Source organism: Phyllosticta citriasiana, assembly GCF_038021145.1.
Source record: "Phyllosticta citriasiana strain CBS 120426 chromosome Unknown IWZ02scaffold_7, whole genome shotgun sequence".
Lineage (NCBI taxonomy): Eukaryota > Fungi > Ascomycota > Dothideomycetes > Botryosphaeriales > Phyllostictaceae > Phyllosticta > Phyllosticta citriasiana.
In genome coordinates, this window is record NW_027117284.1 from 531720 (window position 1) to 557476 (window position 25757).

The window sequence follows — 25757 nt, forward strand, 5'->3', positions numbered from 1 at the left end:
CCACTCCATGTCCGCTGGAGCTCCCCCCCGTCGCCAAGATGGACGCGAGACGGGCAGCCAGGGATTCGACGATTCGACGATTCGACGCCTACGTAAGGTAACCGGAACTGCTTAGACAACACCTGCACCCACTCTTGACAACGCTATCTGGCCTGTCGCTACCGCAGGATCCGCCATCTGCCATTCCATTATGAGGCTAACCAGCACATTGGCCCTCGCCGCTGCGCTGTGCTCCGCCTGCGTCTCCGCCTCGGACGACAAGAAGGAGAAGAAGCTCAAGCCATGCACCATCAAGTCCCCCACCGACCGTTTCTTCGACCTAAATCCCATAAACGTTCAACCCTCCGACTCAAAGAAGAAAAAGTCAAAGTCCGGCGAGCACACCGAAAGCTGGCACGCCAAGGGCTACGACTACCCCGCAAATTTCACCCTCAACTTTTGCGGGCCCGTTGTTGAGGAGCTGGATGATGTCGTCGGCTTGGACAATGACAGCTGGAGGAATGTGAGCGCGTACTACACCTCGCATGGCAAAACATATTCAATAGGGTTGACCTCCCACAACTCCTCATCATACAAGGCCAAAGCTAACTGTCAGGCGGCAACAGCCAAGAAAATTCCAAGCCCATTTTTCGCGGAAGGAAGCTCGTCCTCGAATACACTGGAGGCTCGCCATGCTCCTCAGATACCTACGCGACCAAGCGCGGCTTCGACCTCGACGACCTTTGGGAGAGCAAGAAGACCAAAAAAGATGACGATGACGACGACGACGACGACGATAAATATTCCAAGAACCCGGACTACAAGTCTGACAAGCGCCGCAAGTCCACCGTCATCTCCCTGCTTTGCGAAACAGACTCATTGGCGGCTCCCAACGAGGTGAATGTCGCCTTTGTCGCCGCAAGTCCGGACGAGTGCACATATTTCTTCGAGGCCAGAAGCAAGGCTGCCTGTGGAGGAATCGAAGTGGACAACCAACAACTAGGGCCAGGAGGAGTATTTGGAGTCATTGCATTGATCGCAGTTCTGGTCTACTTTGTCGGAGGCTGCGTCTACCAGCGGACCGTGATGCACCAGCGCGGATGGCGGCAGATTCCCAATTTCTCCTTCTGGAACCAGATTTGGACATTTTTAAGTGTAAGTCGGTGTAGACGGGTTTAGACAAAATTTACACCAGAGTTGCTTCTTTGGCTGCCGTTGAAAAGGCGCGCGTCGTTTGCCCTGAGCTGACCGTATCCAGGATATGTTTATTATCCTTACCTCGTCATGCGCTCGATTCTTCCCGAGCCGCCAGGGGTACAACCGCGTCTCGTTTAGTGGTGACAGAGTCACTTCGCGACGACGCGATTCGGACGACGAAAACCGTCTGATTGACGAATTGGACGAATCGTGGAATGATTGAGCGTTCATCATACGATTAGGTCTCGAGGCAGGGAGTTTGGAGCGCGTGGATTGGATTGCAGATTTTCAGGATTCACATTTGTATATGACAATGACAAGGACAAGGTATGCCCAAAATTCAAACATTGCAGCAATATGCCAAGAGCATGGCAAGGGTCGCAACAAGGGTGCTCGTGGCTGGATCTGGATCGATCTTTTGTTCCTGCGACGGCACGATCTACGCTCGGAATGCCGTCATCAGTTCCTGATTCATTCCTTCTTGTGCTCCACACTGCTACCACACTTTGTCTCCTTCATCACGGCGCCTTGTCTCTCCAATGCGCCTCTACAAGTCATGAACAAGCAAAAAGTCGTGGGACCTCGCGTCATCTACTGGCATAGAACTGACCTGCGCCTGCACGACTCTCCGGCTTTGAAAGCTGCGCTTGACCTCAAACCAGAATGTCTTTGGCAGTGCTGGACATGGGATAGCCACTATGTATATCGCGCGCGGTATGCCTCCAATGCGTTGATTCGCAATTGCTTCATTCCACCGACTAACAATGATTTCAGAAACGGACCCAACAGATGGCAATACTTGCTCGACTGCCAGCGAGATCTTTCCGAATCGATAACCAAAATCAACTCAAAAGCAAAACTATTCGTCATTCGCGAGGGCCCACAAACGCTCTTTCCCAAGCTATTCAAATCGTGGCGAGTCTCGCACTTGGTCTTTGAGAAAGACACAGACGTGTACGCACGAGACCGTGACGAAAGCATCGTTCAGCTCGCCAAAGACGCCGGCGTCGAGGTCATCGTCCAAGTTGGGCGAACGCTGTACGATCCAGATGTGAGCGGCGCCGTGTCTAGAACCAGAGGAACGTCTTCCTAACTATCGATGCAGGAGCTCGTCAAGGGAAATGGAGGCAAACCAACCATGAGCATTTCGCAGGTGCAGGCCGTCGCAAAGAAACTCGGAGAGCCGCCACGGCCCATCCCGGCGCCCAAGTCTTTGCCCGACCCTGGCGAGACGTCGCTGGACTTTGATCAGGAAAGGCCGCCGGCAGATCCGGACATCAACAGCCAGACTCGCGAGAGCAAAGAGCAATCATTCTCAGCGCTCGCAGGTCCAAATGGCGACTTCGCGGTGCCGACGATGGAAGAGCTGGGGCTACCGGTCGCCACAACGCCGCACCGCGGCGGCGAGAGCCTAGCGCTCCAGCGGCTGGCCGAGGTGTGCAAGGACAAAGAGTATACGGCGACGTTTGAGAAGCCCAAGTGCGCGCCGACAGAAGTTCCTGCGTCGACGACGCTGCTGAGCGCGCACCTGCACTTCGGCAGCTTGGGTGTTCGCGAGTTTTACTGGCGCGTGCAAGACGTTGTCGATGAGTGGAAGAAGGGCAAGCACAAGGTGCAGGCGACCCAGCCGCCAACCAGTTTGACAGGCCAGCTGCTCTTTCGTGTGAGTACTACTCCCATTGCTCAGGTGATATCAGAACCGTCTTTTTGACTGAGGAGATGCAGGAAATGTACTTTGGCGCGCAGGCCGCCCTTGGACACCCCTTCCACCAGACACACGCCAACCCCTCGTGTCGCTTCATCCCCTGGCACTTACAGTCGACCATTGACCCCTCGACCAACCGCGCCACAGGTTCCTACAGCATCGACTCGTCCGCAGCCGAGCGGCAATTCCAGCGCTGGGCCCACGGGCAGACCGGCTTTCCCTGGATCGACGCGCTGATGCGGCAACTGCGCAGCGAAGGGTGGATCGAGCACCTAGGACGGCACGCCGTGGCGTGCTTCCTGACGCGCGGGGGCTGCTACATCTCGTGGGAGCGCGGGGCGGCCGTCTTCGCCGAGCTGCTGCTCGACCACGAGTCGGCGTGCAATGCGGGCAACTGGCAGTGGCTCAGCTGCACGGCCTTCTTCGCCCAGTTCTACCGCTGCTACAGCCCCGTCGCGTTCCCCAAGAAATGGGACAAGAGCGGCGACTTTGTGAGGCGCTATGTCCCCGAGCTGGCAAAGTTCTCGGACAAGTGTATCTATGAGCCGTGGACGGCGAGTGTGGCGGATCAGAAGAAGTGGGGGTGTTTGATCAAGGGCGATGGGTCTGAGAAGGAGGACGGGAAGATGAAGGTGTATCCTGAGCCCATGTTTGACTTTGGCGAGCGGAGGGACGCTTGCTTGAAAGGCATGAAGGATGCCTATGGCGTCGGGCTGTACGGCAACGACAAGCGCGTCATGGATGGATCGTGGAGGAAGCTTTTCCCTGATGATGCTGAGGGTCTAGCAGAAGGGGATGGCGCGCAGAGTGACGGTGCAGAAAAGGCTGGGTCGAAGACAAAGAAGGGCGGCGCCGCGGGAAAGAAGAGACAGGCGGGACAGGGAACTCTTGATGGAGTTGTGAAGAAGGCGAAGAAGTAGACGGCCAGATTTATATAGACGAACACGATGTACAGACAAACGACTCGGACTTCGATGATTTTGAGTCCACGTACTTTCTGTCATTCTGCTGTGCCATGGATTTAAGGACGAAATTCGTAGAAACCAAAAAAAGGACGAAGAGCAAACAAAGTATTCAGTACAACAAACGCCATATGACGCCGAATTGCAACGAATTGATTCTTGTCCATAAGTCGGACTAACACGAATAGGAAATAACGATCCAAGTTCAGGTTCGCGATTGTGCGCAACGCCGTTCCTCCCATCCCAATCTCGCGCATCTCTTCTCAAGTGGGTATCGCTCGTAGCTTTCATTAAGAGTTTCGCCGCCCGCCAATCCACCACCATTTGTCTGGCCGCTCACTGTGCCTTCTTGGAGGACGATCCAGTCGCGGCCTCTAGTCCACGCGCAATCTCGGTGCCAAAGTAGTAGGTCATGTACGTAGGGAAAATGACCCACATAATGCTAGGGGACGGTCAGCGAGAGGGAGGCGATCGAAGAAAAAGCTTCACTTACTTGGGAAAGATCCATGATGCAATCAGTGTGGGCCAGTCATTGTGTCTGATATTCTCCCATCCTCCGTAATATTCATTCGCAAAGTACAGCGCCGTCTTGCTCAACGTCATGACGGCAGCCGTAAAGCCAATGATGACAGCCTTGCCAGCGGCAGAGCCTTGGACGACCTTCCTCGCCTTGGGCGAATTGCCCGTCGCGGGTGCCCGCAGCACAATCGCCAGGTAAGCGACGTACAACAGCGTCTCGGCGACGTTGAGCAGGCTCTGGGCAGCGGTGAAGCCGCGGCCGTCCTCCCAGGCCGGCCAGCCGTAGTTGTAGTCGACGTCGCAGTAGATTTTGTACGGCGAGAAGACGGGCGCGTGCAGCGACCCGCCCGGCATCGAGTGCGGCCGCAGGAACACGTACGACGCGTCCCAAGTCACCAGCGGCAGCGAGATGTACAGCCAATACAGGATTGCGCGCCGCGGCGCGTGGTGCCATGGCGTCGCATTGTTGTCATTGATGGTTGGGCCCCGCGATGAGGGTGCTGGGTTTGGGTCTTTGCTGCTGGCGCGTTTGGTTGGCGAAGCTTCGGGAGGTGGAAAGGCGGATGGGTGGCTGCGTGTTGAAACCATGGCGATGTTTGTCTGGTTCGCGCGGCTGTGGTGGCTGACTTGTTGTCGCGGATAGGTGGTACCGGAATCCTCCCTTTGTCCTTTGTTGTGGAACCGATTGGAGGCGGAGCGGAAATGGCATGCGGGGCGGGGCGGGGCGGTTTACGGCCTTCCCATCCTGGCATGGAGAAGCATCAACATCACCTCTCCTCCAAGTCTTTTCCCTTCTCCAGCATCGAAGTCATCCATTTTTCTCGTCGAAATCCTTTAGTGCCTGTCCTTTCCTGTACCTATCCTGCCCTTCCAGTCCTTTTTGCCGCAGCTTATTCAGCATCGTAGTCCTTGAACCCATCGTGCAATCCATCAGCCTGCTTTCATTCAATTCCTCCGCCGCGTTGTCTCGGTGCTGCTGTCAAGCCTAGCCGTTTAAGTCCCTCGAGGGCGCGCTGAGAGTCGGCGCTCAGCTTGGCCTGATATGCGGCTGCAGTCTCTTCCTCGCTCTCCTTTTCTTCGCTCTTCTCTTTCTCGTCCGCTTTCAGTTCGTCAGGGTTGCTTTGAGCCTTGGCATTGGCCTTCTTCTCCTCCTCCCTCCTCTGTGCTTTCTCCGCCTTCTTGGTGATCGCCTTCAATTGAGGCTCGAAAATAGCCGCGAACGGCTCGATCTCCAACTTCTTGAACCTCGCCATGTTGGTAACATGATTCAACTGGTCCCTCACGCTGATGTTGATATCGTTGTCTTGGTGATTGGTGATCTGCATCAGCGCATGCGTGACGAACACTTCGGCCTCCAGGCTGTGTTCTTGCGCCTCGGAGACCGATTGGGGGAACCTGGCGAAGTCTTGCGCGAACTCCGCAACACGCTCAACCCAGCCCGAGATCGTGAGACCGCAGTAAGGGAGAGAGGACGCGAACAGCCAAACGGCGACGAGATCGAGCTCGGAAACTTCTAGTTTTTTGTCCTGGTACTTCATGGGTCAGTAAACTCTGGGCTACAGCACGCTTTGACCAAACTGACTTACCTCAATGGCCCCTTTCGTGGTGGTCATCAGCATCAACTCCATCCAGAGAATGGTAAACTTTTGGCTCAAGGGCCTGGTGCGCTTGAGCTCCCTCAGAGAATCGTCCATTGTTCGATTGTACAGTGTCCACCACAGCGTGTCCTTCTCCAGGTAGTCCTTCCGCTCCCCGACCCACTCGCACAGCCGCTGCTTGAGGGCTTCCTTGTTGCCGCGGAACAGGAGCTTGGCGGCGTCAGCGCGGGAGTTGCTGTACGGCTGGCTGGCCCACGCCATCGCTTGCTTGAGGTGCGCCGGCTGCTTGCGGGCGCGGGTGTGGATCGAGGGATGTGCGTTGCTCTCCCTGAGGAGGTCGAGTGTGGCGGGTGGGAGGATGTTGCGATAGAGCTCCGGTACCTCGTAGTTCTCGTCGTCCCTGACGTGCTCCAACGCCAGAGAACGACTCGCTAGTTGGTGCTGCTGCTGCTGCTGGTGCTGCTGCTGCTGTGGTGTGGTAGGCATTGTGAGAGATTGGGAATTGGTGTTGGAGTCGAGGCGGAAGAAGAGCCATTGTAAAGGTTTTTACAGGATGCTCCATACGCTGCTGCGATGAGTCGTTGGCGATGAGTCGTTGGCGATGAGTCGTTGGCGATGAGTCGTTGGTCAACAAGACGCCGAGAACTTTGTAAGTGAAGTGTGGTATAGCATTGTGAAAGGCTTTTCCGGGCTAAATCTATAGTGCGAAGACTACGAAGCTGCTATCTCCTACACAACATCCAAATGTGTGCGGGTGTTCACTATGTAAGTATCTGGAGGCTCATCACGGGAGTGTATCCCTTGGTGTTGATACGCGAGGGTGGAGTTGCGAGCCCACAACACCAAGTTCAGCGGCTTGCAACTTAGAACATTCAAGCATGTACACTTGGAGAAGTGATCGAGCTTCCCTACACCTACCGCTCACACAATCAGGAAGCCTCCTCATCTGTTGTGTCAAAAGGGCTGAATGGAAACATGGGACTTCCAGAGCAATCCAACCTACGCCAAGTGTCCGCAATCGCTGGTCGTCGATCTAATACAATACATGATGGAGGATCGTGGGGCTGACAATGCCGCAGAGACAATGGACGTCGTGACGGATGTCAGGCGCGCTGTCTTGCGAGCGTGGCTGGAAAAGCAAAGAGCGGTGCCGAGCGCCCGATGCTTGACGCTCACATGAGGCGTTGAGATTATGAAATGCGGTAAGTTTGTCTTCGCTTGACGTATAGACAAACAGGTGACTTGCAAACTACGAGAAAAGAAGAAGGCAGACCGGAAACTCCACATGAACGGAATGCAGAGACCCATGGCGCAGCAGTCCACCAACGACAGTTTTATCTCCAAAGCGCCCCCATTCCCAGTGGAAGCTGAAAGCATGCAGACTCTGAGCAGACTATTTACCAGGCTTGCCCACGACCGCAGCCGGCTAACACAACCGCTGCCACCCAGACAGGTAGCATCCCCTCGCGCGGCACGCAGACGTGGCCGCCGTGCTACTCAGCACAGGCAACCTTTCCAGCACGAGGCTACGATGACTTTGCCTCGAAGCCAACATGCTGTGAAACGGTGGTGGGGCTCACGGGTCCCTGCTTGTGGCTCCCGTTGACGTCGTTGAGCGTTGGTCCCGATTCAGCCTCAGTGACGCGCATTTGTACGCCATGGCGGAGGACACGCCGCAGGATTTTGCCCGTACTGTTGCGTGGTATGCTTTCGACAAAGTGAATTTCCTGGGGCAGCTTGTAGCTGGAGAGACGCTCGCGGAGCCACGTTCGGATTTCAGGGGCTGCCGTAGAATTCGAAGCGCGCTGCTTGAGGACGACGTAGGCCCGGACAAACTCCTCGACGCCATTGCCCTCGGTCGCTCCTGTTACGGCGGCATCTTCTATGGCCGGATGCTGAAGCAACTCGCTCTCAATCTCTGTGGGTGAGACTTGCCATCCGCGTACCTTGATCAGCTCCTTGACGCGGTCGATAATGTAGAAGCTGGCGACGCCGGTCTCTGGATCCGTGTGTCTACACCCAATATCGCCCGAGCGGACGAGCGAGCGGTCAGGAGTAAAAGCAGCTGCGGTAGCAGTTGGGTTCTCCAAGTAACCGAGGAACGGATGTGGAGCGCGAACCAACAATTCGCCACCAATGAAGTCCTCCGTGATAACAGCTCCTGTCCTATCAACCAGCCTTCAAGCGCCTGTCAGCACACAGATCCAGGCAAAGAAACTTGGCGAAACTCACGTCAGTTCAAATCCGTCCAGGCATTGCCCAACACTGTCATCACATCTTCTTGTTTTGTCCCTTGCACAGGTAATCCATCCCGCTTCTGTCATACCCCACACTGAACGAATGGAAGCTGCCTCATCTAAGAAGTCGTAAAGAGGCCTCTGTTGCGCATACTTGACACTCGCTCCCCCGACCCAAATGCTCCGCAAGCTTTTCAGATGACCGGCGCGTGTTTGTGGAGAAGAGGACAGAGACAGCAGGATCGGGGGCGCAATGTATGTCTCGGTAACGCCGAAGCGGTATATGTATTCGATGAATTTGGGTTCGGTGTACCGCCGCATGATGTATGTGCGAGTCCCTTGACGGATGCTGGCTGGAACTATTGGCGATCCAAAGGCATGGAATGGCGCGAGCATGAAGAGTCGAGTCGACTGGATATCCGTGTCAGCACTGGTTAGACGACTGGAACAATCGACCCTCGGGCGTGTTAGATATCATACTCCAGGATTGGGTACCTACTCCTGTCAATTCCTCTGAGCAGTGAAGAGCTGCTTGAGTTACAAGATATGAGTGAGAAATCATCGCCCATTTTGGAGGACCAGAAGTGCCACTCGTCGCGCTGTACGTTGCGACCGTCTTTTCTGGGTCCTCGGGCCTTGTCCAGTCACTTTCGCCATGCTCCAAAAGTGTATGCCAGCTCCGTATTCCAGGGATTGCACCGAGACTGCCAGTGTCAAAGGTAAGAATCTTCGACTTGTCCAACCCCGTTTGCTCTGCCATCAATAGCGTCTTGTTCAAGAGTCCAGGCTCCGCGATGATAAGCTTTGGACCGGTGATTCGAAAGTGATGCGACAATTCCGCTGGAGTTGAGGCTGGAGTAATGCCTGCAAATATGGCACCTGTGCCGATAATTCCAAGATACAGTACACAGTAGCGCAACTGCTCTGTTAGCGTCTGGAGGGGCAAGGCGCTGGGGGCGTTCTTACGTCGTTGAAGCAGTTTACCCAGACCACATCTCCTTTCTTGATACCAATCGCTTTCAAGCCCGCGATGTGTTTCCTGACTTCACTTCGAATCATGCCGAAGGAGAGCCATTGCGAAGGGTTGGTTGCGTCTATGAGAAGCTAAAAGAGTTCAGTGGAACTTCCAAATAGTCCTGCTCGCTTACCGGAGCGTCCGGACTTGGAACTGTCGTTCCAAGGGTCCAAGATAGCAAGTCCATCAAAAGACAGAATTGGCGATGAATTCGCCTTTCAGGATGAGGTATGTCTTTTGAAAGATTTTCAAATGATGGAAAAATTGGCAGAAAGCATCAAAAGTTATGGAGGTTAAAATTGAAGCGCCGGCGTGATAAACATGCCTCCACGCCGTTTTGTCGAGAAACTGCCGGAAACGCCACGGCCTGAAACCAGGTCGTTGGGACAGCAAACGACATGATGTCTTGTGATGGCCCCGAAGGACTTGTCAATGAGCCAAACAATCATCGCGAAGATTCCTGGCCCTCTTCTGTCTTGAGAATCCAGTCAGCTAACTCACAGCACTCGCGCATAACTATCGGGTGCAAGGTGCAGTGAGCCTCCATAAAATCGTTCTCCGAACTTGCTGCCGTTAACCATAAGCCTACCTTGATTCCAGGGGCCATGTATCTAACAGGGACACATTCTCAAGTGTAGCAAGCTTGCACGACAGATATGCGATGCCTACACAATTTTAGAGGCCTGCATGATGACATGAAAAGACGAAAACAACAAAAACTGGACAAGCACATCCAACAGGGCCACTCGAAGACTGTAGAGGACTTGGTGAGCTAGGAAACAACTGCGACCCTGGCCAATCATGCGGCTCCCCTCACTTCCGCAAATAGGTCCGTCCTGCAGCCCAGCTGCGCTGATCGCCGTCATACTGCCTTTTCATTTGCTCTGCCCTCCAAGATTCCGCGCTGAGCTTCTCTGACCACCATAGTGATGTTTCGGACACCAACGGAGCCAGGTATCGTCCTCCATTTCACCCGATCAGCAAACTCAGGGGGCGTTTTCGCGCCCCAAAATTTTGAGAGGCTTTGTTGCCGAATGTGTATCTTGGCTTGGACTCCTCTCAAGAAGTTCTGCGAGAGGCACGAACTGGTGGTCCAAGCCCATTTCCGCGGTCTTTGTCTCTCAAGTCCGAAAATAGGCGATTGGGAGGGTAATGAGTACTACAATATCTTTTCAAGTGACCCTCATGCTCAAAGAAACAATGAATAGCGATTTTCGCTGTGGCTTGAGCATGAGGGCCGTGATAAGGCTGGGAGGCGCTGGTGCAGGATCGGAAAAAGCAACGAGAAGGAAGATGGCTTGTCATCCGACCTCTCGCACACTAGTGAGCTTGCGCAAAAGTTGCAGCACATCTTAGACAAGGACTTTACCTTTTGACCATAGCCTTGACTACGTAGCCTGTATGGAAGGAATATCAGCCTTTTTTCCACTTTTGGCTCTCATCCGAAGCTGTGGTCAGCTTGACTTGACGAGGCGGAGCATTTGGTGGCGCATCGGACTAGAATATCGTGGAGGCCAGTGACCAAATGCTTCAATGTGCCAACGAAGGAACAAGTTTCCGACGCTGGAGTCCCGTCCAGCGAGCTCATGTAGCTCAGGCTAGACCTTCCAAGTCGCACTGCAGCGACAAAAATGGAGTGCTCCAGGAGACGGAGTATTTCTTGCGCTGGATCATCGTCAATTAAGATTGATGAACATGCATCCTCTGTCCGAGTACTGGTCTACTCACCTTGCCCCCGACCTCGAGTGGTCCCGTCACCTCCATTCGTCTCATCTTCCTCGTTTATTTTTGGTCTTTTGGGCCCAAGCGGTGCGGCGAAAGCAGAGGCCGGCCTGCGCGATCCATCAACAAACACACGTTGGAAGACTTCCTCCGCCACCGCTGCTGGCCTTTGACCAAACAACAAATTCCACCACCACCATAACGCCACCCAAGACGCCTCTCCGCTGAGCCTTCTTTGTTGAGTCTTTTCGACGCTCCTTTGAACTTTCCAATGCCGCGACAGTTCAATGTCTTTGTGAAAGCTTCCTCGACTCATTTCTTTGTCCTCGACAACCCGAACAACACCTCGACTTCGAGGTCAGAATGTCTTTAAAGAATGCGGACAACCGGCGCTTCGGAACCATCATCATACCAAACCATCCAGGTACTCTCCATCCTCAGGCTCAGGACAGCGCTGAGGATTACCCCTACTACAACACATTCACCGCAATCGACTTCGCAGCATACGAGCAGCGCTTGTACAACACCATGTCCTCTGAAGAAAGATCATCGAGGTCGACCACCCGCGACGACAACACCGGGAGTGTTGTCCGAAGGGATGCCAGTCGTAGTCGTAGTCGTCATAGGGGCCAGACCCCTGCGACCTCGGCCATGACGCTGGCCAGTGGTTCGACGGAAAACACTGCCACGGTTTTTGAGAACGTCAAGCTTGAGGAGGGAGACAGCGAGGACGGTCTGGACGAGGTTGCTTTCACCGACCTTCCAGAGAAGAAGTACCCAGTCGTTGTTCGCAACCTCCGCCACAAGATCTTCATCGTCTACCGCCGCCTGTTCTCTCTCATCCTCATCGGCAACCTTGCGGCCTTCATCTGGCTCGTCTGTCATTACCGCTCTCTCAACGTTCCCGCCTCTCCTCTTGCCACGGCCACTGCCAGCAACTTTTGTATCGCCATCCTGATCCGCCAGGACTACATCAACAACACCATCTACGACGGTTTCCGGTTGACGCCGCGTTGGACTCCGCTGAGGCTCCGTCGCATCATCGCCAAGTGCTATGAGAATGGCGGTGTCCACAGCGGTGCGGCCGTCAGCGGAAGTATCTGGTACGTGCTCCTGACTGCTGTCTTGACTTATCAGCTTGTGAAGGGCCAGTTCGCCGTGGCAGCGCCTGTCGTTCTCGCCCTCACCTACGTCCTCTTCACGCTCCTTGTCGCCATCCTGATCTTCGCCTATCCCGCCATGCGCGCGAAGCGTCACAACATGTTCGAGTACGTCCACCGTTTCGCCGGTTGGTCGGTCGTCGCAGTCTTCTGGGCCGAGGTCCTTTTGCTTGCTGAGAACAACCGCGTCGCCAACAACATCACCCTTGGCAAGGCCGTCATCCGGGAGCCCTCCTTCTGGTACCAGATCATCATCACCATCCACTTGATCTACCCCTGGTTCCTTCTTCGCAAGGTTCCCTTCAAGTCGGAGAACCTGTCCAACCACGCCATACGCTTGACCTTTAGCGAGAAGCTGGGCCAGTTTCGTGGTGTTGCTCTCGCCACCACCCCTCTCGGCCAGTACCACGCTTTCGCCACCTTCCCCAACCCCACCGAGGCTGATCCTAACGGACAGTCCATCGTCCTGTCCAACGCCGGCGACTGGACCAAGGCTCAGATGGGCGACAACCAGGAGCGCGAGTACTACCTCCGCGGTCTCCCTAAGGCTGGTGTCCTGGCCATGGCGACCATCTTCCGCAACGTCGTCCTCGTTTGCACTGGCTCCGGCATTGGCCCCATCCTCTCCTTCATCAACCTCGGCGACGCAGAGCGCACCAACTGCCGCGTTATGTGGAGCGCGCCTAACCCTCTGAAGATCTTCGGCCAGTCCACCATGGACATGGTCAAGAAGGCCGACAAGGACGCCATCATCTGGAACACCAAGGAGCAGGGCCGCCCCGACATGCTGCGTATGACCTACGATCTGTATAAGCAGTCTGGCGCCGAGGCCGTCTTTGTCATCAGCAACCCCAGCCTCACCAAGATGATCGTCTACGGTCTCGAGTCGAGAGGTGTGCCCGCTTTCGGCCCTATTTGGGATTCGTAGAGGACTGGAGCCATCCAGGAGGAGTTTCGTTGAGTCTGAGAAAGCTTCCCTTGTACACATGACGCGCAGTAAAGTTATGTTTGTTGGCTCGCAGTACTTTCTTCCACTTTCCCCTTTAGACGATGATTCGGCGTACGTTTCCTTTGTATGGTAGAGACAGCCCGTACGGCCCATTTACATTGGGCCTCCCCTCTTGTGGTTTTTTGGTTTCTTGGTTCGATCATGGTCCGGAGCTTTCTTTGTATCTGCATGAAAGCGGAAAAGCAGTTGCATAGCACTTTCTTGTTGGGTCTGCAAGTTTTTTTGGTTGCTTTTTTCGAGCATGGTCTGGTGTTTCCTTTGATACGCATTTTCTTTGTTCAGCCCCTCTTTGTCAGAGTTGCAGAGCCAGCAGCATGATGCTGCACCATGGAAGACAGGAACCGAATTCAAAATGATTCAACAAACTGCTCGTCTACACATGAAATTAGTGAACTTCGTCCAGCACGTGTGACCTCTTCTTTTGAAGGGCGATTCCAACCTTGTGTCAATCTGTGGAATCGTAACGTCGCTGGCGCACTCCAGCTTGAGAGGGGAAAAGAGCAAAAACCACAAGATAAATGTAGCATCCGTTTGCCGGTGAGACTTGAATGTCCAAGCGCATACTCTCTGATTTGGAGGGTAATTTCATATTCCCAGAACCCACTCTGCTGTACGACAACCACCACTGTCCTGTGCAAGCTGAGTCTCCAGCTCGAATCAGCTCGAAATATGTGGCGCAAGATATGGCTCAGCATTTCTGCAGCGGGCCGTTAGTTAGGCGGCAGACAGAGTACAGGCAATTTGAAGCACAGCGCTTCCCCGAAACTCGACGGAAGTGGCTCGACGGAAGTGGCGCAAAGCAAAAATGGGAAAATCAGGAAATATTGGAGCCCCTGATCTCACTTGGATCTTGTACAAGGGATCAGTCGGCTAGCCACAGACTTCGACAAGCCTTGTCGCGCATGCTGCCTTTGCCGCATTGAATCCTTCATGCCGGAGGCCTAACTGATATATCAGCGTTCAGTTGTCAGCAAAAAGCTCAAAAGCATGCGGGCATCCGACAAACAAATGGTGAGAAAATCAGAGTGAATTGGTACTGACCAGAAGACTCCGCGCGCTGGTGCCATGTACGTGCGGGTAAGGTGGTGCGAACTGCGACCCTGCTCTCTGTGACCATAGCCTCGTGCAAAAGGTCATGGCACGCAACCACAATCTTGAGAAAAGGGTAGGTAGTCTATCTTTCATGGGATACGAATTGCTGTCCAGCCTGCAGCATGTCATGACTTTCTTCTAATGGCCCCGGATCTGCGAAATTGCCGAGATCTGCTCATTGGCCAGGAAACCAAGTCACAACCCAACCACGTCCGGCAGGTCGATCCACCGAATGTGATTCACCTGCATGAGAAGCCACGGGCTGGTTCTGCGTCTTCAGCATTGGCTCAAGAACTCGACGCCGCACCCGAGGTTTTCACCATCACCTTCCACCCTTTCAATAGCGCCCATCTTTTTGATGGAAATGTTGTTCTTTCCAATCCTGGCCTTGCTGCTGCATCTTGCGGTAGGTGCGGCGGCCTCAACCATCGACTTAGAGCTTGTCTCGAGAGCTGAAGACCAGGATTTGGAAGAATGCTTGAACGAGGCGGTGGGTGGTGATAAAGACCGGGCGCACTTCCCCGACGAGATTCTTTACCAGCTCCGAGATGTCAAGCCGTTGAATCTCGACATTCCTGTCACTCCAGCCGCAGTGACATATCCGAAAGCGACAGAGGAGGTCGCAGAGGTTGTTCGTTGCGCTGTCAGATACAAGCGCAAGGTCCAAGCCCGGAGTGGGGGCCATAGCTATGGAAATTACTGTTTGTCAGCCCCTGAATATCACCAAGCTTCTTACTCAGTCCTTGTAGGTTTGGGTGGAACAGGATCCACTGCTGTTGTAGTCGATTTGACATATTTCCAAAAGTTTGAAATCGACAGGAATTCGTGGATTGCAACCATTGGAGCAGGGACACTGCTTGAGAATAGCGAGAAGCAACTGCACGAGAATGGTAACAGAATCATTTCGCAAGGCGTCGCGCCTCAAGTGGGTCTCGGTGGCCACGCTAGCATTGGCGGATTGGGGCCCCTCGGACGACAACTTGGTGCCGCTGCTGACCAGGTAGTCGAGGTTGAGGTCGTCCTGGCCAACTTGACCGTCCTCCGAGCCACCAAAGATGAGAACAAGGACTTGTTTTTCGCTGTGCTTGGAGCAGGCGCCAGCTTTGCCATTATTACCGAGTACAAGTTCCAGACGTCTCCAGAGCCTAGGGAGATGGTTCGCTACACTTACAATATTACCACGGGCGACGCAAACACTCTAGCCGATACCTTCAAGGCATGGAACAAGCTCGTATCCGACCCTGACCTCAGCTGGAAATTTGCATCGACTTTGACTATTCTGGAAGGCACTATCAGCATTAACGGCATATATTTTGGATCAAGGTCGGAATTTGACAGCCTCAACATCGAAACACAGCTTTCCAATAATGGCCCGAAGCTGGAAATTGCCATCATAGACGATGCCGTCGGAAAAATTGGTCAGGCGCTTGAGGATATTGCCTTGGACCTCAGCGGATTCCAGGCATCCTTTTACGCAAAATCTCTTGCCTTCACTCCATCGACGCTGATGAACGACGAGGCCATCGACGCCTTACTCGAGTACCTGGAGAAGTCGAGGAAGGACGCACTGCTCTGGTTTGTCATATTTGACCTGTCTGGCGGCTACATCAACACTGTTCCTACCGAGGAAAGAGCTTGTCCGCATAGAAACTTCCTGTATTTTATGCAAAGTTACGCGATCACGCTTGGTCGTGTTGGACAGACGACGAGAGATTTCTTGAACGGGATCAATCGGTTGATAATCGACAACGTTCCGGGGGTTGGAGGAGCATGTGCTGGATATGTTGACCCGTTTCTCGATTATGCGCAACAAGAGTACTGGGGTCCCAATCTTGCGCGGCTCGAGAAGGTCAAGGCCGACATTGACAAAGACGACGTCTTTCACGATCCTCAGTCTGTCAGACCAGCCAAATCTTGATCGAGAGGGACGTCGAATGGGTTTCTCTTCGTTTTCCGCTCCTGGCATAGCCAAGCTGCATGATGTCTGTAGTATTGCTGTTAGAGTAGCGTTGATTTATGATGGTCGCAATCGCAGCGCAAAGTAGTCCAGCCGCAGTTTCGGCACGTTCTCTGCAAACTGTTGGCTCAGGAGCCGTTGATGACGGTTGCAAAAGACGAAAGATGAAGTCAAAGGATGCAGGTGGAGGAATCAGGTGTTGCCGCGTCTTGGGAGAGGATCAAAGACCGAGACAGGGCCGACGCCGACATCAGATAAACAAAGTTGAACCCGAGCCGAGCAGATCGGGAAAGTCCGAGACCGAGCTTTATTGACCGCCCTCCCGCTTTCCACGCCGTCCCGCTTGATACTCTCACCGTCCCTTCTTCTTCTTCTTCTTCTTCTTCTTCTTCTTCTTCGTCTTCTTCTTACAGTTTTCTCTCTGTACATTTCGATCCAACCTCTCAGAGCTGCAAAAGATGGATCAACCTCCGGCCTCGGCTCTTCCGCGTCGGCGCAGAAACAGACCACAGTTTAGCTGCGTCCAGTGCAGGCAACGGAAGGTCAAATGTGACCAAATGCGCCCGTGTCTCCGCTGCACCAAAAGAGGATGGAAAGAGCAGTGTACTTTTCCTGCAGACTCGCCGCGACCGACAAGGCAGCCAGTTCTGACGGACCAGTCCCAGCAGCATCAGTTGGCTAGTCCCGCGGCAACCGTTTCAACGCCTGGACGGACATTCCAGCATATACCTCCGTCAAGATCTGCAACAGCAGTACTCTCACCCTCCGACTCTGGTTCGGTTTTTCCGTCTTTCGAGACAGCTACCCTCCAGTCTGCAACGCCAACTGCCCGTCCGATGACGATCGAGGACGAGAATCTGAACTATTCCTTTTCTGGCATGTTGTACAACACCGACAATGAAATGACTTACCACGGACAAAGCTGCAACCACTGGTGGTTCTCAAGAAAAGTAATCGTCTTGGCAAACCTTCTTGGTCAATGCTTGACTAATACCACACAAGTTCGACCGAATCATGTTCTACATTTGCGGCCACAAGGATGAATCGGGCGAGCAGGCTGGCAAAAGATACGGACGCGTGAGGCGTCAACTCGACCAACGTCGCTTGATAATCCAAGACAGTGATGACCTGAACCTTGGCATTGCCCATGAAGTACCTCCGCGAAATGTTGCTGACAATCTGCTCCGACGCTATATCGAAACATATGACTTGACATACCCCGTCCTCGACTTGGACAAATTCTACAGCCAGTATGACCAATTTTGGTCCGATCCAGACGGAGCCCCGGCAATCTTTGTTTTGCAGCTCCTGTTGGTCATTGCCATTGGCGATAGTACCATGACGTACGAGGAACGGCCCATTCGCCGGAACAAGGTGCTGAAGTGGTGGCGACTTGCTCTCATCTGGCAGGATACAGCCACGGAAACTTGGGAGAGAAGCCTGGGCACCTTGCAGGTCTGTTGCTTGTCTGTCTTGATGCGTCAAACATGTGCCATATGTGAGCCTTGGGGGCAGATCCCAGCAGCCACGCTGGTGAGAACAGCCATGGGCATGGGGTTCCACCGTGACCCGTCCAAGCTTCGCGGCATTCCAGTCGACCAATTCGAACTTCGCAGACGAATCTGGCAGACCATACTAGAGCTTGACCTACAAGCCTGCCTCGATGCTGGTTTCCCTCCAACTTTACAGCCGGACGATTGGGACACGCTGCCACCCATTGCCACGAACGAGATCGCTTCGCCGAACCCTTCAATACCAAAGCAAGCAAACTTGGCCGGATCCCTTCAAACACGAATGGCGATCACGACCCTCGCAAACTCGATTCGTCAAGAAAACGACTACGAGAAAATCCTCCGACTTGACGCAGATATTAAGAGACACCTCGATGTTGTCCCTCAAGATGATGAACGACGGTCGTACTGCTTTCAAGCAGATTTCCTGCGGCACCTCTACCGTCGCTACATCCTGGTGCTCCACGTACCCTTCGCCGTCCGCAACGACCCGCGATACAACTTCTCGCAAAGCCTATGCCTGACAACAGCTTTAGCCATGCTCGACGGCACCATCGGGCCCAACCCAACGCGCTTCTTTGCCTCGGCCATGCAGCCCTCCAACAAGGCCTGGAAGACTGGCCTCTTCTACGCCGTGCTCTACCTGTGCGACTGTCTGCTGCACGCCGTGGGGCCCAGGCCCAAACCCACGCCTAGCATGCCGTCGTCGCACAACCTCGTGGCCGAGATGCCGTACGTGCGCGACCGCATCTGCGACGTGCTGCAGCGCTACACCAAGCTGGCCGAGCACTGGGTGCGCAACACGCAGTACGGCGGCAAGGGCTTCCTCATCCCGCGCATGGTCCTGGCCTACACGCGCATCGTTGAGGGCGGCCACGGCAAGCCCGCCGAGGAGGTCGAGCAGGAGCTCATGGACGCGGGCAGGATCATTGGCGAGATTTGCTTTAATCATTTTAGCTCCAATCCGGATGTAATGAGTATTCTGTAGCATTTAGACAGCAAAAATGTTGAGCGCGCCAATGTATGTTAACAGTCTTTTGCCTCCACTGGAATTCTTTGAGTCGATGGTGATTGAAGTGCTGCTCCTCGTTCTCTTTGAGAAGGTGCCCTGCGCTTCGCAGCCCTCACTGCTCACACGCAGACGTTCTACGCTGCCCTCCTTACTCCATGCCTCAGGGTCCTGACTTTTGCGTGGAACATGGAGCCTTCACATTCAAAGGCCAGTGACGGATTGGAATGTCATCCCATTAAACCATCTACCTGAATTTCCGAGTTCTACTCTAATCTACCAATTCTTGCCCACGCATGCATACCACCTGTCCGAGTCCGCGCATGCCATTGCAAAGCCACGCCAATGCCATCCACATAAAACCCTTCTCTACCCATGTCAAGAATTTCCCCCGCCTCTTGAACCCAGCAGCCAGCCCAAACACCGTCGTGTCCACGTGAAAAGACAAAGGAAACCCAAAAGCAAGAAGCAAAAAGCGTCCATCAGACTCTGCCCATCCACGGTTCAGCAGTCCCTCCAGTTACCGCAGGTCCTGGCGTTGCGCACCTCTTTTCCCTTGTGCATCCCATTGCCCGTGCCGTAAAAGACTGACTGTCGTCCGTCACTTCCCATCTCGTAAAAGAAGTCTTCGAGCTGATCCGGCACTGGCGCCGAGGCCGAGGGATGATGGTATGTCGACGTCACAGTGGAGTTGGTAGCTTGTGACCATCGGCGACGAGAAGGTATCTGATGATAGTCGCTCGAGTAGTGGTCTTGTGAGTCTTGCTTGAGCCGATAAGGGAGGTTGATTTGCTGATGATAGTGGCAGGCGAGGGAGGGCGTACGCGTTGGAGCTGGGGATTGCAGAGAGGGGAGTGGCAGAGCCGTCGCATTGAATTGACCAGGAAATTCTGTTGTGCAGCCGATACCAGAGTCTCTCCGCTCATGGTACGGTTGCTTGTGCATTTGTGGATAGAGCCAGTCTGCATACCTTGTTGCGTATGCACAATGCTGGCAACTAGGCTCTCCACTTCCACCATCAGCAGCTCCCGACATCGAGCAGACGGACGGTGAAGGAGAAGGAAGTGATTGGATGTTTTGTGGAGACAAACAATGCTGCTGGGATTGGGCCTGTGGTGGTGCAAATGGCCATCCGGCAGTGCGAGGACTCAAAGGCCGCAGCCGTTTCTCTGGATATTTGCTTGGTGGGCGCGCCCCCGGAGCAAATGGAGGATACGGAGATGTTGGGCTGTTCTCGCTGCTCCCACCGGGAATGCTGATCGTCGATGAAGAGCTTTCGCTGTTTTGATAGCGTTTGAAGGGATTTGGGGGCTGGCACCGTTTGAAGGCGTGATGGATGTATCCGGGTCGAAAGGGCATGCCACAGGCATAATGGATGGCAACGGGGGCTTCGACGGACTTTTCAAAGTACACATCCTCCGGAAGTTCCTCACCTTGATGGGCCTCGAGGTAAGCGGCAATAGAAGAAGGATGGGAGCTAACGGTATTGGTCGTTTTGATGGCGCACACGGAATCTGGTCCAGTAGATGGTTTCATCCACTCAAGGTAGGCTTTGTCCAGCAGGACCGGCATTCCACCCAACAGACCGCTGTCAATCGCCGCGTCGTTGGTCGTGTCGGTGGAGGCGAATCGGGCGTCTTGGACAGAGAACAATGCTCCGAAGCTTTGCCAGGGGAACAGCACCGTGAAACAGTGCTCCGGAATGATGTGGTAATCCAGCGTAGGAGCATGAAAGAAGACGTAGAGGTAGGGACAATCGGGAAAAATCGAAATGACCTGTTGACTTTTAGCAACTAGTGAGAGCAGACGCCTATTGCAATGCCGGGTATTATGATATGTAGCAATGTCGGGAATGTGTAACGATTGTGGAGCATAGGAAGGAGGGACTTCATACGTCCCATGCCGGGAAGAGCGGCGGATGAGCAGTGAGCTTGATCATCTCAAAGTCTCTGTGCCTGCTCAGCTGCCTGGCACCCCTTCGATAGGCTTGCAGAATCTCGGGTCGATGCGTGCGCAGGTCCTTTCGACCAAGAATTCGGTGCATGCCCGGCGAGGTTCTGAACATGGGATCGAAGACGAGAAGATTGCGGGTGCCGTCTTTGAGCCTCTCGAAGCCGACAATGGTGATTGAGTGACCGGGCTGTTGCAGGTAGATGGGCGGCAAGTGCGTCTTGTGCACCTTGATATTCTCGTCGTCTTCGACCGCTGCCTCGAAGTAGGACTCGACATCATTCAGGAGCTGCTCGTGCGCTTGACTGTCTGGACGGTCCGTGAACATTTGCAGGCCATGGTCGATGCCGAGACTCCGCAGCAGGGCTTCGACCTGGGTCATGTGAGCTAGGCTTTGGAAGGCCGGCAGGCAACAGTCACTTACCTCTGGCGTGCCAATGTACTTGCGCGTCCCTCGGATTCCACCGGTCTGGGTACGACTAACAGTGTTGATGCCCTTGTCCCAAGCTTCTTCAATCATGTCTTGCAGCAAGAGGATGCCGGGCGTACGCGAACCAAACTTGTCATGGCCTTGAGCCTTTGAGCCCTGAATGTAAGAGACGAGCATCTGGGTGTTGCGATAGCCGCAAAAGCCGCCCTCATTTTGCCGTTTGGTGATGAAAATGGTGCTAGGGTGGCAAAGGTAAGCGCGGCTGACGCCCCGATCAATTGAGCAAAGCTGGGCCAGGACAGGGAGAATTCCGGGGGTCTCATTGTCCACCTCTTCGACCTTGATATTACGGCCATCGCGGCCAATGCGGTTGGCTACTGTGACCTTGGGACCGGCTTCTATCTGCCGATACAGCCATGCGGGCATTTGCTCTTCAAAAGCATAAGGACCCAGCTCAGATTTCTGTAGAAGGAAGATTAGCAACAAGACTGGGCCAAAATTTTCGAGCACACTCACTCCAAGACGACCATTTTGAGCAGGCCTGGAACCACTCTTCTTCTTTGACGGCGAAGAGGGCTTGATGATGTCCAGAAAGCTGCGGGTTAAGGTCGTCTTTTCAGAGTCGTCGGATGGGAGGCGGGCCCGGGCATGGCGATTCGATTGCGTCGAGAAGCTGTTGCCGCTAAATGAATGCTCAGAAGCAATGGTTGACGGGGAACGCATGTTGGCGGCTGTGGATGATGACGACGAAGAGATGCCGGCGGCTTCTTGATATTCCAACGTCTCTGCGAGATGTAAATCGAGATGATCGTTGAGCTCGTAGAGCGGGAGCTGTTCTCCGCAATTTTCCTCGGGACAGAGCAGCCAGTCGGTTTCGCCTTCTTCGTTGGACGGACTGTCGCGGCAGGCCTGCTTTCCGGGCAGCTTTGGAGAAGGGGCGTATGGAGGAGAGGAGTTGTTGTCCCGGGCGACAAAGGGCGAGTCGTCCGTGTGAAGCTCCTCGACGTGCAGCATCAGAAAGTACGAATCCCTGTCAGAGAAGGAACAGAACGGGCACTGGAGTTCGGCCATGATTGCGCGATCTGCCGAAGCAGTTGTTGACGGCGAGGGCCGATACTTAAACGGGAGCCGGTTGCAAAGGCCAGCAGACAGACCTGAGGTTGCACGAGGCACAAAAAGCAAAGACTTTTGACGCGCTTGGGTGTCGTCAATCGCGACTTCGCGTAAGCGCGTGAGGCGGACGTTGTGGCACAGTCATTCTGACTTCTGGATCTTCTGTTCACTTGATCGCCTGCGCCCGCTCAAGTTCCGAATCTAGTGACCGCTAGAACCTCCACCATCACGCGCGCTAACATGGCAACATCATTGCTATCTATCGCGATTCTTTCGACGGGCACACAGTCGACAGGACAGATTCCAGCCTCAAAGCCTGTCTCTACCCAAAACCCGTCAACAAAACTCTCACGAATCATTCCCACCGGTGCTCCCAGGATGACCCAATCTACTCGGCCTCCGGAGCCAACCTGCCAAGGTTTTCTCGACGCCCAAATTGTCCGCCTCGGATTCCTGTTGCTGGCCAGGAATGTTGACCGATTGCGAACGGCGATGCGATAGAACTTGCAGGAAAGGGTTGCAGCGGTCGAAAGGGCGAATCCGTTGTCAATCCTTCGATATGTCTTGTTCTACATGTAGCTTGTGGACCCTTCCAGATTAGGGCAAACAAAAACAAAGCGCTTGATCCCCACACGCCTTTGACACAGGCGACACGAGAATGCGTCTAGGAGCGAGCACCCATCCATCGAATTGCTTGCACGCAACACTGTCACTGTTGCAATATCTCCTGCCAGCATCCCTTTCTCCCACAAATTGAACTGCCATTTCACACAGGGCAAAAAGACTGCGCCCGGCTAGAGGAGCCAACGAAACTGCGTCCCTCACGCCAGCTTCCCACCTCCCCTCGCAACCCCCCACCCTCCCCAACCACCTCCATCAGAAGAGCAAAAAGGACTACGATCATCCACGCTGGGCGTGGAAGCATCAAGCTGGCGATGCTGGGAATCGAACCCAGGTCGAGTCGGCGTTGTGATCATCCATCAAACAGCAAACAACCAACCTAAGGGCTGATGTTGTGGGACGCTCCACAACGACGCATGCTACCCCTACACCACATCACCTGGGAAGGATTTTTGGAGCTCTCAAAGAGCTTATTATGGAATGCTGAGGAGGGGGATTACAAATATATTATAGATAGCCAGGGACAGGGCATGAGAAACTATTCTTTTCTTTTTTTGGACGAGGGGTGTGTGTGTGGTGGGGTAGAGCGGGGCGGAGCGGGGCGGAGCGGGGCGGAACGGAGCGGAAATGCGCGCAGTGGCGGGGAAGAATGAAAACAAGATAGGACTGTACGAAGCTCGATAATGAGCACGACAGTGTGTTGTGCAAAGAAGACAGGCCGATGGACGCAAGAGTTGTTCCTCGTTCTGGGTAGGAGAGCGCGACCATGTGGGGAGGAAAACCGTAGATTCCTGTCCTCGGCCGTTTGTGAGTAGAGAACGGAACCTTGTAAAGCTCCAAGTGTGCTGTGATGGAGGCGCGGATGAGAAGCCCTCACGATATCCAAGGCTGTAGTAAGGAGAAGCATCCAGGTTCTGGGAAGCCAAAATGGCTGGTAGAAAACGTTCGAATGGTTGCGTGAGCCACAAGCTTTTAACAGCAGGCCTCGAATGGTACAACAGAAAGAGCTGCGGGGAAGACCAGGTATCCAAAAAATAAACACCGACCCAATGCAAAAAAGTCCCCGTCAAGAAAGTCCGTGATGCCACGCTTCTCAAAACGCCCCAGCGCCATAACCACACCCATCGCCCAGAGAACCAGGCAAATGCCATGCTCACCAGGGATACCGTTGTTTAGGACCCCAACGAAGCCAGTGATTAAAACCGAATCTCGTAGTTCCCAGCACGCGTCATGTACCTGACCCATTTGACACTGCTATAGTTGCTCTTTTCAAAAACCTTGAGATAGCGCACCAACAGCCCACTGCTTGTGAACATGAGCAGGCTGAAGCTTAGGTTGAGTGGTGGTCGGCTCCACGCCTTTTGGTTCGTCATGCTCGTCAGCGTTGCTTCGGCACTGAGAACGTACTCGCTTTGGCCCGTGAAGCGTGGAATCTTCCACACAATGTTGTTGTGTTCGGGCTCGTACTTGGCCTTGCCCTGACTGGTCCGCGAAGAGATGTTTGCTGTGTTGAGTGGAGTTGGGATGCGCACGACTACATTGGTCGCAAATAGCTTGGAGCCGTAGTTGGCGCGAATTGCGATGCTGTACTCGACTTTGGTCTTGCCGACTTCATTGACGATAGCATGCACCTTGAACGGCAGGTTCACATTTTCCGTCGCGCGATACCGCATCAGCTCAAACTCGCCGTCTGGAGGGACAAAGCTGATGATGCGATCCGTATCGAACTTGCCCAGCTTTACGCATTGATGGAATTGACAGTCCTCCAGGGTAACGGATCCGGCGGCGGCGCGAGTTGCTTTCGTCCCCGATCGATTACCGGATGGCGTGGAGAGACTGTCTTCTCCCAATGTGAGACGGTCGTTGAGTCCAAACTTGCATTCGGGGGTGCCGGACAGGTACGCGCGCATGACAATTTGGCCGTTGACATCGGCGCGAAGCACAGTTCCCGTGGCGGACATGAGGAGGTTAACATCCTCAATGACATCGACAAAAGCCTCGTTCTTGCGATACTTGATATCCGAGCGCCTCCACGAGAGCGCGCCAGTCGCCTGCATGGTGATCTTGGACGAATCCTCCTGCTCTGTGTCAATGCTGGAGCTTCCAAAGCACGATAGCCACATACCATTGCGCGCTCAGACTTGACACCCTCGGTGGTAATGTACATCTTCAGTGTCTCCGTCTCGGTATTTTGTGGGTATCCGAAATCCAGTATCTCTGTGCGGCGTGAGCATTCCGTGCATTAGATCTCTGAAGCTTCAGACGCACCGTCGAGAAGCTCGTAGACGAGGACAAAGTTGTTCTTGACAGCCTCCTCGTCAAACTTGCCAAAGTATGCCTTTCCCAAGCCAACCATTCGGTACAGAAACTCGAAGACGAGGGCGGCGTTGGCGTTACTCTTAGTAACGGCAACGAGGTAGATGTTTTCATGCTTGACATGGCTGAAGGTGGTGGATCCGAGGGTCAGGATGGGCGAGCGCACTTGGGCATTGCTAATGACTTGGATGCGAAAGACGTCGGCGAGACGGGGGCGGCAGTCGTTGCGAAAGGCGCGGAAGATGAGGTTCTCGCCCTTTTGATTGAAGATGAGGATGCCGGAGAGCCTGCGAGGTCAGGGTCAGCCAAGCGAGTGAGACAAGGAGGGAGGGGTCTGGTTGCACATTATCGCGACAGCCAGGAGCAGCAGGCAGCGGGCGGGCGGTGGTGTTGGCGGACGTTGAGGTCGTCTCGATCGAGGGGTTGGACTGGAGTTCACGGCGGTGGAATGGAGCGGGAGTCAGGGATCCGGGGGTGATCGCCGGCCACGCTCCACTACCAGAGTGGGTTCATGTTGGGCTGCCACACATCACCTCACTTTTCTGCAGGGACCTAGGAGATAACTCGGCTATCAAGTAGAGGGTATTTTTTTTTTTTTTTTTTTTTAAAAAAAAAAAAAAACCAGCCGGGACCGCCGTTTGCCGCCAAATCTAGA

General features: G+C 54.2%; 10 protein-coding genes and 1 non-coding gene across 11 annotated transcripts; 6 read left to right on the forward strand and 5 right to left on the reverse strand.

Moving 5' to 3' along the window:
* The first annotated feature begins 46 nt into the window (after window positions 1–46).
* IWZ02DRAFT_271611 (mannose-6-phosphate receptor binding domain-containing protein) lies at window positions 47–1807 on the forward strand. The gene is made up of 3 exons (XM_066763501.1): window positions 47–546; window positions 606–1134; window positions 1238–1807. The coding sequence occupies exons 1-3, from the start codon at window positions 191–193 to the stop codon at window positions 1397–1399; spliced, it is 1047 nt and encodes a 348-aa protein (XP_066622197.1). The 5' UTR covers window positions 47–190; the 3' UTR covers window positions 1400–1807.
* Window positions 1733–3801, forward strand: IWZ02DRAFT_377800 (FAD binding domain of DNA photolyase-domain-containing protein; the record flags this gene model as incomplete). Its single annotated transcript, XM_066764966.1, has 4 exons — window positions 1733–1890; window positions 1951–2227; window positions 2282–2839; window positions 2902–3801. 4 exons carry the CDS (start codon window positions 1733–1735, stop codon window positions 3799–3801), a joined length of 1893 nt encoding a protein of 630 aa, XP_066622198.1.
* Window positions 3802–3844: 43 nt separating this feature from the next.
* On the reverse strand, window positions 3845–5105 carry IWZ02DRAFT_452094 (uncharacterized protein). Its single transcript, XM_066767564.1, has 2 exons — window positions 4337–5105; window positions 3845–4285 (listed from the first exon to the last, which is right to left on the reverse strand). The coding sequence occupies exons 1-2, from the start codon at window positions 4948–4950 to the stop codon at window positions 4180–4182; spliced, it is 720 nt and encodes a 239-aa protein (XP_066622199.1). The 5' UTR covers window positions 4951–5105; the 3' UTR covers window positions 3845–4179.
* A 2381-nt stretch (window positions 5106–7486) lies between these two features.
* Window positions 7487–9399, reverse strand: IWZ02DRAFT_433290 (uncharacterized protein; the record flags this gene model as incomplete). The annotated part of the gene is made up of 5 exons (XM_066766282.1): window positions 7487–8126; window positions 8193–8608; window positions 8697–9131; window positions 9164–9301; window positions 9346–9399. The coding sequence occupies 5 exons, from the start codon at window positions 9397–9399 to the stop codon at window positions 7487–7489; spliced, it is 1683 nt and encodes a 560-aa protein (XP_066622200.1).
* Window positions 9400–11462: 2063 nt separating this feature from the next.
* On the forward strand, window positions 11463–13022 carry IWZ02DRAFT_469737 (uncharacterized protein; the record flags this gene model as incomplete). Its single annotated transcript, XM_066768747.1, has 1 exon — window positions 11463–13022. The coding sequence occupies one exon, from the start codon at window positions 11463–11465 to the stop codon at window positions 13020–13022; it is 1560 nt and encodes a 519-aa protein (XP_066622201.1).
* Window positions 13023–14405: 1383 nt separating this feature from the next.
* On the forward strand, window positions 14406–16498 carry IWZ02DRAFT_452102 (uncharacterized protein). The gene is made up of 2 exons (XM_066767565.1): window positions 14406–14896; window positions 14945–16498. Exons 1-2 carry the CDS (start codon window positions 14443–14445, stop codon window positions 16111–16113), a joined length of 1623 nt encoding a protein of 540 aa, XP_066622202.1. The 5' UTR covers window positions 14406–14442; the 3' UTR covers window positions 16114–16498.
* A 15-nt stretch (window positions 16499–16513) lies between these two features.
* On the forward strand, window positions 16514–18695 carry IWZ02DRAFT_452104 (uncharacterized protein). Its single transcript, XM_066767566.1, has 2 exons — window positions 16514–17102; window positions 17155–18695. Exons 1-2 carry the CDS (start codon window positions 16611–16613, stop codon window positions 18649–18651), a joined length of 1989 nt encoding a protein of 662 aa, XP_066622203.1. The 5' UTR covers window positions 16514–16610; the 3' UTR covers window positions 18652–18695.
* A 1707-nt stretch (window positions 18696–20402) lies between these two features.
* IWZ02DRAFT_271661 (peptidase family C78-domain-containing protein) lies at window positions 20403–22225 on the reverse strand. The gene is made up of 3 exons (XM_066763502.1): window positions 21569–22225; window positions 21047–21514; window positions 20403–20995 (listed from the first exon to the last, which is right to left on the reverse strand). Exons 1-3 carry the CDS (start codon window positions 22121–22123, stop codon window positions 20561–20563), a joined length of 1458 nt encoding a protein of 485 aa, XP_066622204.1. The 5' UTR covers window positions 22124–22225; the 3' UTR covers window positions 20403–20560.
* A 151-nt stretch (window positions 22226–22376) lies between these two features.
* Window positions 22377–23009, forward strand: IWZ02DRAFT_452107 (uncharacterized protein). The gene has a single exon (XM_066767567.1). It carries the CDS (start codon window positions 22406–22408, stop codon window positions 22664–22666), a length of 261 nt encoding a protein of 86 aa, XP_066622205.1. The 5' UTR covers window positions 22377–22405; the 3' UTR covers window positions 22667–23009.
* An 86-nt stretch (window positions 23010–23095) lies between these two features.
* On the reverse strand, window positions 23096–23226 carry IWZ02DRAFT_t73. Its single transcript has one exon. It is a non-coding gene; the product is annotated as a tRNA-His (tRNA).
* Window positions 23227–23982: 756 nt separating this feature from the next.
* IWZ02DRAFT_490748 (Mu homology domain-containing protein) lies at window positions 23983–25615 on the reverse strand (the record flags this gene model as incomplete). Its single annotated transcript, XM_066769685.1, has 4 exons — window positions 23983–24864; window positions 24912–25003; window positions 25055–25389; window positions 25602–25615. The coding sequence occupies 4 exons, from the start codon at window positions 25613–25615 to the stop codon at window positions 23983–23985; spliced, it is 1323 nt and encodes a 440-aa protein (XP_066622206.1).
* Window positions 25616–25757: the final 142 nt, after the last annotated feature.

Coding starts and splice junctions, on each gene's coding strand:
- IWZ02DRAFT_271611 (XM_066763501.1), top strand. CDS start 191: ATGAGGCTAACCAGCACATTGGCCCTCGCCGCTGCGCTGTGCTCCGCC. Junction 547..605: donor GGCAAAACATATTCAATAGG/GTTGACCTCCCA, acceptor AGGCGGCAACAG/CCAAGAAAATTCCAAGCCCA. Junction 1,135..1,237: donor AGATTTGGACATTTTTAAGT/GTAAGTCGGTGT, acceptor GACCGTATCCAG/GATATGTTTATTATCCTTAC.
- IWZ02DRAFT_452094 (XM_066767564.1), bottom strand. CDS start 4,950: ATGGTTTCAACACGCAGCCACCCATCCGCCTTTCCACCTCCCGAAGCT. Junction 4,286..4,336: donor GCATCATGGATCTTTCCCAA/GTAAGTGAAGCT, acceptor ACCGTCCCCTAG/CATTATGTGGGTCATTTTCC.
- IWZ02DRAFT_452102 (XM_066767565.1), top strand. CDS start 14,443: ATGAGAAGCCACGGGCTGGTTCTGCGTCTTCAGCATTGGCTCAAGAAC. Junction 14,897..14,944: donor CCATAGCTATGGAAATTACT/GTTTGTCAGCCC, acceptor CAGTCCTTGTAG/GTTTGGGTGGAACAGGATCC.
- IWZ02DRAFT_452104 (XM_066767566.1), top strand. CDS start 16,611: ATGGATCAACCTCCGGCCTCGGCTCTTCCGCGTCGGCGCAGAAACAGA. Junction 17,103..17,154: donor ACTGGTGGTTCTCAAGAAAA/GTAATCGTCTTG, acceptor ATACCACACAAG/TTCGACCGAATCATGTTCTA.
- IWZ02DRAFT_271661 (XM_066763502.1), bottom strand. CDS start 22,123: ATGGCCGAACTCCAGTGCCCGTTCTGTTCCTTCTCTGACAGGGATTCG. Junction 21,515..21,568: donor CTCAAAATGGTCGTCTTGGA/GTGAGTGTGCTC, acceptor TTCCTTCTACAG/AAATCTGAGCTGGGTCCTTA. Junction 20,996..21,046: donor AGTACATTGGCACGCCAGAG/GTAAGTGACTGT, acceptor CACATGACCCAG/GTCGAAGCCCTGCTGCGGAG.
- IWZ02DRAFT_452107 (XM_066767567.1), top strand. CDS start 22,406: ATGGCAACATCATTGCTATCTATCGCGATTCTTTCGACGGGCACACAG.